This window comes from Procambarus clarkii, chromosome 79 (assembly GCF_040958095.1).
Source record: "Procambarus clarkii isolate CNS0578487 chromosome 79, FALCON_Pclarkii_2.0, whole genome shotgun sequence".
NCBI classification, from domain to species: Eukaryota; Metazoa; Arthropoda; class Malacostraca; order Decapoda; family Cambaridae; genus Procambarus; species Procambarus clarkii.
The window spans coordinates 12,821,048-12,832,089 of NC_091228.1; the positions used below are offsets into that span (position 1 = coordinate 12,821,048).

At 35.2% G+C, this 11,042-nt stretch overlaps 1 protein-coding gene across 2 annotated transcripts in view; it reads right to left on the minus strand.

Moving 5' to 3' along the window:
* LOC138357676 (uncharacterized) overlaps positions 1-10,372 on the minus strand; it is a 12,432-nt gene extending 2,060 nt beyond the window's left edge. The window contains exons 1-3 of one of the 2 annotated variants that reach the window (XM_069314677.1): positions 10,281-10,372; positions 5,763-5,869; positions 2,673-2,779 (exon numbers count right to left, since the gene is read on the minus strand). In XM_069314677.1, coding sequence (XP_069170778.1) covers positions 2,673-2,717 — 45 coding nt within the window. In that variant the 5' untranslated portion in view covers positions 2,718-2,779; positions 5,763-5,869; positions 10,281-10,372. Of the gene's footprint in view, positions 1-2,672; positions 2,780-5,762; positions 5,870-9,553; positions 9,682-10,280 lie in introns of those variants that run through there. The other variant, XM_069314676.1, reaches the window with a different exon arrangement.
* Positions 10,373-11,042: the final 670 nt, after the last annotated feature.

The window sequence follows — 11,042 nt, forward strand, 5'->3', positions numbered from 1 at the left end:
TTTTTAAAAGATTATTAGCAAATTTACAGAAATGGTGCATTCGGAAGACAAAACCAATTTTTCACTTTTGACAATTGAGCACCTGCTACATCCAGATTCTAGGGAGGAAAGGAAGGACGATCTTACTGGATCCCATAGCCTCTCCGAGGCACAAACCAGGCTTTTACACAAACCCCCCCCCCCTGCACCCGAGCTTTTTAAAATAGTAAATGCCACTATTTTTGCAAAATTATTACGAGATCTATTATTCTAGAGAATAATGCATATAAATGCATATATGCATATAAATACAAAAGTAAATCAAATCTTATCCTTGTATAATATACAAGCTGATGTGAGATCCCTGTCTACAGGTGGACTGGAACTATTATCCAGTAGGCAGTCTACTGTATTTTATCAAACCGTTATTAGTATAATAGATCTCGTAATAATTTTGCAAAAATAATGGCATTTACTATTTTTAAAAGATTATTAGCAAATTTACAGAAATGGTGCATTCGGAAGACAAAACCAATTTTTCACTTTTGACAATTGAGCACCTGCTACATCCAGATTCTAGGGAGGAAAGGAAGGACGATCTTACTGGATCCCATAGCCTCTCCGAGGCACAAACCAGGCTTTTACACAAACCCCCCCCCCTGCACCCGAGCTTTTTAAAATAGTAAATGCCACTATTTTTGCAAAATTATTACGAGATCTATTATTCTAGAGAATAATGCATATAAATGCATATATGCATATAAATACAAAAGTAAATCAAATCTTATCCTTGTATAATATACAAGCTGATGTGAGATCCCTGTCTACAGGTGGACTGGAACTATTATCCAGTAGGCAGTCTACTGTATTTTATCAAACCGTTATTAGTATAATAGATCTCGTAATAATTTTGCAAAAATAATGGCATTTACTATTTTTAAAAGATTATTAGCAAATTTACAGAAATGGTGCATTCGGAAGACAAAACCAATTTTTCACTTTTGACAATTGAGCACCTGCTACATCCAGATTCTAGGGAGGAAAGGAAGGACGATCTTACTGGATCCCATAGCCTCTCCGAGGCACAAACCAGGCTTTTACACAAACCCCCCCCCCCCTGCACCCGAGCTTTTTAAAATAGTAAATGCCACTATTTTTGCAAAATTATTACGAGATCTATTATTCTAGAGAATAATGCATATAAATGCATATATGCATATAAATACAAAAGTAAATCAAATCTTATCCTTGTATAATATACAAGCTGATGTGAGATCCCTGTCTACAGGTGGACTGGAACTATTATCCAGTAGGCAGTCTACTGTATTTTATCAAACCGTTATTAGTATAATAGATCTCGTAATAATTTTGCAAAAATAATGGCATTTACTATTTTTAAAAGATTATTAGCAAATTTACAGAAATGGTGCATTCGGAAGACAAAACCAATTTTTCACTTTTGACAATTGAGCACCTGCTACATCCAGATTCTAGGGAGGAAAGGAAGGACGATCTTACTGGATCCCATAGCCTCTCCGAGGCACAAACCAGGCTTTTACACAAACCCCCCCCCCCTGCACCCGAGCTTTTTAAAATAGTAAATGCCACTATTTTTGCAAAATTATTACGAGATCTATTATTCTAGAGAATAATGCATATAAATGCATATATGCATATAAATACAAAAGTAAATCAAATCTTATCCTTGTATAATATACAAGCTGATGTGAGATCCCTGTCTACAGGTGGACTGGAACTATTATCCAGTAGGCAGTCTACTGTATTTTATCAAACCGTTATTAGTATAATAGATCTCGTAATAATTTTGCAAAAATAATGGCATTTACTATTTTTAAAAGATTATTAGCAAATTTACACAAATGGTGCATTCGGAAGACAAAACCAATTTTTCACTTTTGACAATTGAGCACCTGCTACATCCAGATTCTAGGGAGGAAAGGAAGGACGATCTTACTGGATCCCATAGCCTCTCCGAGGCACAAACCAGGCTTTTACACAAACCCCCCCCCCCTGCACCCGAGCTTTTTAAAATAGTAAATGCCACTATTTTTGCAAAATTATTACGAGATCTATTATTCTAGAGAATAATGCATATAAATGCATATATGCATATAAATACAAAAGTAAATCAAATCTTATCCTTGTATAATATACAAGCTGATGTGAGATCCCTGTCTACAGGTGGACTGGAACTATTATCCAGTAGGCAGTCTACTGTATTTTATCAAACCGTTATTAGTATAATAGATCTCGTAATAATTTTGCAAAAATAATGGCATTTACTATTTTTAAAAGATTATTAGCAAATTTACACAAATGGTGCATTCGGAAGACAAAACCAATTTTTCACTTTTGACAATTGAGCACCTGCTACATCCAGATTCTAGGGAGGAAAGGAAGGACGATCTTACTGGATCCCATAGCCTCTCCGAGGCACAAACCAGGCTTTTACATAACCCCCCCCCCCCCTGCACCCGAGCTTTTTAAAATAGTAAATGCCATTATTTTTGCAAAATTATTACGAGATCTATTATACTAATAACGGTAAATAAATAATAAATAGTAAATAAATCAAAATCAGTTACATTATTTTATCTTATTCATAGCATAAATGTTCTCGAAGATTACTAAAAAGAAATTGAATTAGACTACAGCAAATTGGCAAACTTTACCTTGTATCTGTTTCCACCGAGTTTGTTTGGGGCGTTCTTCAACATATCAGCAATACTTGTCTCAACATCTCTTTCAGTTGCATTAGTGTGGGTGTTGATACAGGCTTCTGGAAATTTATAAGAATTAATTAATATATATAATTATAATTCACTTTGCTATTCCCCATTCCACAGTCCTCTCGTCCTTCCCACTTCCCTGTCCCCACATCATCCCCACTATTCCCACTTCCCTGTCCCATCGTCCTCCTTACCATTTTCCCCTCCCCTGTCCTTCTTCCTCCCCCACCATCTCCCATTCACCTGTCCCTTTGTCCTCCCCAGCATTCCCCTGTCCCCACCATCCCCAACTCCCCAGTCCCCTCGTCCTCCCCACCATTACCCTCTCCTCTGTCCCCTCGTCTTCCCCACCATACCCCCCTCTCGTCCTCCCCACCATTCCAAACTACCTCATCCGATGCATTCTATAATGGTCTGATGCTTCCATCAGAAAATTGGGAACATCAAATGATCTGATATTCCCATCACTGAAAAATAAGAACAGCTAAAAAAATGAAATGAAAAAAATAAAAAAATAAACTATACTCATGAAATGAACAGTATGGTAAACAACACAGCTCAATTTCAATGCAATGTCACACAAAATTATTAAATCGAAATGAAAATAAATTGAAATCTATGAAAATTCAAATTATCAATACAATCGGAAATATTGAAATAATATCGCAACATAATATAGTGTGGGTTGCTCTTACGTGCAACAGACGGTGCTGTTTTTCAAAAAAGGCATGGTTTTACCTGTCACAAGTGTGGCATCTATACTTATACTCACGAAATGAACGGTATGGTAAACAACATAGCTCAATTGCAATGCAATGTCACAATAACATTTAATAACAATAACATTTAAATATACTTTAAGATATAATCTAGAAGAAAATAAGAACATTGAAACGGTTCATGAACTCGATTTCAATAAAGGACACTATGGGGAACTTTGAAAAACAGTTAATGAGTATAATTAGACAGACTTGTTGCTAGGCAGAGGAGTAAATAATGAGATATATGGCAAATTTTGCAAAATATACGGCACACAAACATTCATACCCAAACAAAGCAAAATGCTAGGTAAGAACAAAGCAGTTGGCCCGTAGGGGAAAGGAGATACCCACAAGACTGGAATACAAGTCATTAACAAGCACACAAGTACTACACTACACAACAACCGCACTACTACCAGAACTGGACGAATCACTACCAAAACAACACATTGCACATCACTACCAAAACAACACAACACAACACAAGCATTGGCAAAGAATTATAGACCAGTTGCACTAACATCCCACATAATAAAATTATTTGAGAGTGATCAGGAGTCAGATTACTAGTTTTATAGAGACCAATGACCTCCACAATCCAGGCCAACAAGGATTTAGAGCAGTTTCTATGATCGAGCCACTGAGATCTATAAAGAATTCTGATCAAGAAAGAGATCTAGGGGTGGTTTTAGATAGAAAACTATAACCTGAGGATCATATTAAGAACATTCTGCGAGGGGCCTATGCTACACTTTTTAACTTTAGAATTGCTTTTAAATACATAGGTCAAAAAGTTTTAAAAGTTTTAAAAGTTTTTTAAACCTCTCGTGTATCATGAGTGTGTTAAAGCATCAGATGGTGCATTCAGATGATGAATATTACCTAGTTCCTTCATCTGGGAAGAATGAACACATATTGGTGCATTCGGATGATAAAAACTAACTACTGTAGTTTAATTGATCAACAGACTGTATATCATATGCAGACTGTATGTGGATCTGCGGGCCACTCCAAACAACAGCCTGGTGGACCAAGCTCCACCAGGGCTAAAGCACAAAGTGATATAGATGTGATAGAGATATTATATATATATATATATATATATATATATATATATATATATATATATATATATATATATATATATATATATATATATATATATATATATATATATATATATATATATATATATATATATATATATATATATATATATGTCGTACCTAGTAGCCAGAACTCACTTTTTGGCCTACTATTCAAGGCCCGATTTGCCTAATAAGCCAAGTTTTCCTGAATTAATATATTTTCACTAATTTTTTTCTTATGAAATGATAAATCAACCCATTTCATTATGTATGAGGTCAATTTTTTTTTATTGGAGTTAAAATTAACGTAGATATATGACCGAACCTAACCAACCCTACCTAACCTAACCTAACCTATCTTTTTAGGTTAGGTTTGGTTAGGTAGCCGAAAAAGTTAGGTTAGGTTAGGTTAGGTAGGTTAGGTAGTCGAAAAACAATTAATTCATGAAAACTTGGCTTATTAGGCAAATCGGGCCTTGCATAGTAGGCTGAGAAGTGCGTTCTGGCTACTAGGTACGACATATATATATATATATATATATATATATATATATATATATATATATATATATATATATATATATATATATATATATATATATATATATATATATATATATATATATATGTCGTACCTAGTCGCCAGAACGCACTTTTCAGCCTACTATGCAAGGCCCGATTTGCCTAATAAGCCAAGTTTTCATGAATTAATATATTTTCTCTATTTTTTTTCTTATGAAATGATAAAGCTATCCATTTCATTATGTATGAGGTCAATTCTTTTTTTATTGGAGTTAAAATTAATAGAGATATATGACCGAACCTAACCTATCTTTATAGGATAGGTTAGGTAGCTGAAAATGTTAGGTTAGGTAGTCGAAAAAACATTAATTCAAGAAAACTTGGCTTATTAGGCAAATCGGGCCTTGCATAGTAGGCTGAGATGTGCGTTCTGGCTACTAGGTACGACACATTATATATATATATATATATATATATATATATATATATATATATATATATATATATATATATATGTATATATATATATATATATATATATATATATATATATATATATATATATATATATATATATATATATATATATATATATATATATATATATATATATATCGGACAATTAGTAAAAAAAAAAAAAAAAAAAAATTAAATTATTTTACCTTGTACCTAGATCCACCAGGCCTGTTTGGTGCCTGTTTCAGTACTTCAGACATCTGGAAGGTCACATCCTCCTCCTCAACTTGTGGATGTGCGTTGATAGATGATTCTGTAAAATTAAGTTATTTATATAATAATAAATTCAGTATAACAATAATATTCTGTAAAATTAAAAGTAATTTATACATCAATCAGATAAAACTCTCCAGAGATGGTGATACACAACATATAAAGGACAAGCTTCAGAACAAAATATGCATTTAGGAATAAGGTTTTGTACATGTAGGTAGCACATGAGAAAATAAGTGGAAGGTGATCAAGTTTATATTAACATGTTAATGGCTTTGTTAAGGCTTTGCAAGAATGAAAAAATATTAATAATATAATATCACCTACCAATTAATTGTACATCATTTATAAGTCAATTATTTGCATTATTATTATTCAATACTAATGATATAAAAATGCATTTTGTAATCTACTATTTATGCAAGTATTAAGCACAGGATCATGAAATAAACTGCAAAATACTGTAATGGATAAACCAATTAATTTTACATTTTCCTATAGCTAAGTCAGTCAGTTCTATTAGCAGCAGAGAACAATTATGCCCAACCTCTATTAAATGAAACAATCTTAAGAGCAAGTGATAGAAATATAATCATTTATGCTTGGGATTATGGAATGGTTCCAAATATGAAAAATATCAAGTTTTTTGGTTAAAATTTTTTAACTTAAAATTTACATTTTTAAGTGAATTTATGACCATAATAATTGAATCACTAATATGATTCACTAATATATAATCCTAATAATAATCACTAATATATAATCCATTGAGCATGCTGCATCTCTTTCAGTCTCTTTGCAATTTGAACAAGAGGGTTTTTAATTGATCGAACCATATTCTTAAAGTAAAGTAAATGAGATGTATTCCATATTTTGCAAAATATACGATGAAGGCACACAAACATTCATGCCAAAACTGAAGGGCAGGATTTATGAGGAGACATTAGAGGCATTAAATATTCCAAACTAGAAGACAGAAGGAAAAGAGGAGATATGATCACTACGTACAAAACAGTAACAGGAATTGATAAACTTGATAGGGAAGATTTCCCGAGACCTGGAATTTCAAGAACAAGAGGTTATAGATTTAAACGAACTAAACAAAGATGCCGAAGAAATGTAAGACAATTCACTTTTGCAAACAGAATGGTAAACGGTTGGAACATGTTAGGTGAGAAGGTGGTGGAGGCCAAATCCGTCAAAAGTTTCAAAGCATTATATGACAAAGAGTGCTGGGAAAATGGGACACCACGAGTGTAGCTCTCCATCCATCTGATTGATAACCCAAATGAATTTTTCATGGATATGATACCAACATCAAATCATAAATCAGATGTGATCCTATCCCCACTGGATTTTGAAGAAGCCATAGACAGTATGCCTATGCACTCTGCACCAGGCCCTGACTCTTGGAACTCTATATTCATCAAGAACTGTAAAAAACGTTATCGCAGGCCCTTCACATTCTTTGGAGACAAAGCCAAGATACTGGCATTGTCCCTGACATACTAAAAACCGCAGAGATAGCACCGCCCCATAAAGGAGGAAATAAGGCAGAGGCAAAAAACTACAGACCGATAGCACTAACATCGCACATCATAAAAATCTTTGAGAGAATGCTAAGAAGTAAGATCACAAAATACATGGAATCACAGCATCTCCATAACCCCAGACAACATGGTTTCAGAACAGGGCGCTCTTGCCTATCACAGTTGCTGGACCACTCTGACATGGCACTAGATGCCATGGAAGACAAACAAAACGCTTTGACAAAAAAAAGCCTTTGACAAATGTGACCATTGTGTTATTGCACATAAAATGCGTTCAAAAGGAATTACCGGAAAAATAGGCAGATGGATATACAACTTCCTGACTAATAGAACCCAATGTGTAGTAGTCAACAAAATAAAATCTGGACCATCAACCGTAAAGAGCTCAGTCCCCAAGCGTACTGTGCTTGCTCCAATACTTTTTCTCATCCTCATATCGGACATAGACAAGGACACAACCTATAGTACTTGATCATCCTTTGCAGATGACACTAGAATCTTCACGAGAGTAGGCAACATAGAGGACACGGCAAACCTCCAATCAGATGTAAATCAGGTCTTTCTATGGGCTACAGAAAATAACATGGTGATTAACGAACATAAGTTTCAGCTCATGCGCTACGGAAAAAATAAAAAATATAAAAACGGAAACCACTTACAAAACTCAGTCAAATCATAACATTGAACGGAAAAGCAACGTAAAGGATTTGGGTGTACTGATGTCAGAAGGCCTTACATTTAAAGAACACAATAAAGTAGCCGTCACAACTGCAAGAAAAATGACAGGATAGATAACAAGAACTTTTCACACTAGAGATGCTATACCGATGATGATAGTTTTCAAGACGCTAGTGCTCTCTAGAGTGGAATACTGCTGCATAATGAAAGCCCCTTTCAAAGCTGGAGAAATTACTGACCTATACTTATGCATTTATCTTCGGTTTAACACAACAGGCACCAGACACACGCTAGGCATCATACACACTAGGATAAAACAAACATTAGGCCAGAAGTCAGAAAAGAATTCAAAGAATTTTACTGGAAAGGCTTGCTGTTAGGAAAGGAAGTAATTGAGATGAATTAATGCACAGTATGTCAATTTTGTGAAATATATGATAAAGGAACAAAAACATTTATACCAAAACAAAGATGCAGAACTAGGAAACAGGATTTGTTCAACTGAAATTTCAAGACGGACAGAGACCAAAAGACACAAAAATGGAATCAATATACGAAGAGGCCAAACCCCCAAACATACCAGTAATACAAAGAGAAACAACTACACGGCAGTGAGGAGAGAGGCAGAAAGAAATTTTGAAAAAAAGGAACAAACAAATGTAAAGTAGAACAAATCATATTCTATAAATACAGCAACAACCAATTGCAGGTAAAGGATAATATTCAGAGCTTTTAAATGCATGGATGGCGAAATACTCAAGAAATTGTTCACGACTTTTGTTAGACCAAAGTTGGAATATGCAGCGGTTGTATGGTGCCCATATCTTAAGAAGCACATAAACAAACTGGAAAAGGTGCAAAGACATGCTACTAAGTGGCTCCCAGAACTGAAGGACAAGAACTATGAGGAGAGGTTAGAGGCATTAAATATACCAAATATACTACACAAATATATATACTACACATGCACAATAAACTACCCTACACAGGCTGAGTATGGTGTGTACAATAAATTATTAGCTAAAAGATAAGACTGAGTTTGTATAAATGGGGGTTAAGTCAGAGTGGGAAAATGTAAGTGGAGTGCCTAAAAACCCTGTCCTGGGACCTCTGTAATTCATAATATATACAAATAATTTAGACTCAGGTTTGATCAGCAATATTTGAAAATTTCCAGACGATACAAAAGGGATTTTTTTCTGGATTCAGGATTATTTTTTTATGGCTGAAAACAGGTTTTCAGCAATAAAAGAAATACAGTATTGCTGGAACAACCGTCGACATCTTCAAGAGAAAACCTGAACATCTTCAAGAAGTGAAGATGACCTTGAGAAGAAGTATAGGTTGGGAGAAGTATAGGTTAGGAATTGTCTCCAAAGAATTCTCAAAGAATTACTCGTTATTGCTATCCAAGATAATTAGACGAGCCAAAGCTAAATACTACGAAGATAAATTTACCCAAATAAAGAGTACCTTACCTAAAAATATGTATGTACCTTACGTAAATAAACATTTGATTTTGAAGTGCCGGACAAACAAGGCTGTGGTGGATATGTGGGCCTGAGGGGCCTGTCCAAGCAACAGCCTGTTGGACCAAGCTCTCACATGTCAAGCCTGGCCTTGGAAGGGCTTGGTGAGTAGAACAACTACCAGAACCCTATAATGCATGTATCAAGGTGTCCAGGCAGTGAGCACCACATAATGCAGTGCAGTCCTGTAAGAATAAGCACAGTAAGTATGGGCATGGAGGGGGTGCAGCAGTGGCTTGTGAAGGGCTGGAGAGTAAATGGACATGCCCAGGGGTAAAAAGCATTAGGGTAACAGAACATAGCCCATAAAAATAGTAATGACAATGAATGAATAATTATATGAATGCAATAATACTTCATATCTCAATAGGAATACTAAGCAGGATGCAAGACAAGGTACTGGTGGTGATAGTGGTTGGTACAAGTCCTCACATCCCCACAGACACCAGTAACAGCCCTCACCTCCCAACACAGTACCCTTGTAGCGAGTTAATCTTATACTCGCTTCATTATCTTATAGCATAACTAATTAACACTAATTACAGAAGCTACACAGGTGATACTTTGGTGTGAGTTGAGCGCACTGAGCGTCGGTATCGCTACACCCTTGTTCCTTAACAACCCTTTGGACCTTTATTACAGAAAAATAGAATCAATTAATTTAATAAAATATAAAATATAAGTGCTTACTTACGATAATACTATCGGTGGAACACAAAATCTTCTTCTTCTTGATAGTAGGTGCAGTTTGCATGAAGGGTTAGTCCTCGCCATGACTGAACTGACGACAAAATGGCCGATGTGTTGATATGGCGTCAGGTGACGCTGTGACGTCACAGGTGAGGGACGCTTTGCGCATTACTCCCTCGTACTTAAAAAGTACTACAGGTACTTTTTGGTTTTATTTTTGAATATGGCAGAAGTTGGACAGCTTTTCAAATCATTATAAGGGAGTGAGTTCCATAGACTAGGTCCCTTTATTTACATAGAGTGTTTACATAGATTAAGTTTGACTCTGGGGATATCAAAGAGATATTTATGTCTGGTGGGGACGTGGCCATGTGTTCTATTACATCTGTCCAGGAAGAGTTTCAGAACAGGGTTTGCAGTTAGAAAAAGGGCTTTATAAACGTAATTTACACAGGAGAATGTATGGAGTGAATTTGTTTAGCATGTTTAAGGATTTGAACAAGGGAGCTGTGTGTTGTCTGAAGGTAGAGTTATTTATTGTCCTGATAGCAGATTTTTACTGGATGATGATGGGCTTGAGGTAGTTTGCAGAGGTTGAACCCCAAGCACAAACGCCATAAGAATGATAGGGATAGATAAGTGCATAATAGAGTGAGAGGAGAGCAGAGTAGGGTACATAATATCTGATCTTAAACAGTATACCAACTGTCTTAGAAACCTTTTTAGTTATGTGTTGTATATGGGTGCGGAAGTTGAGTCTCTTGTC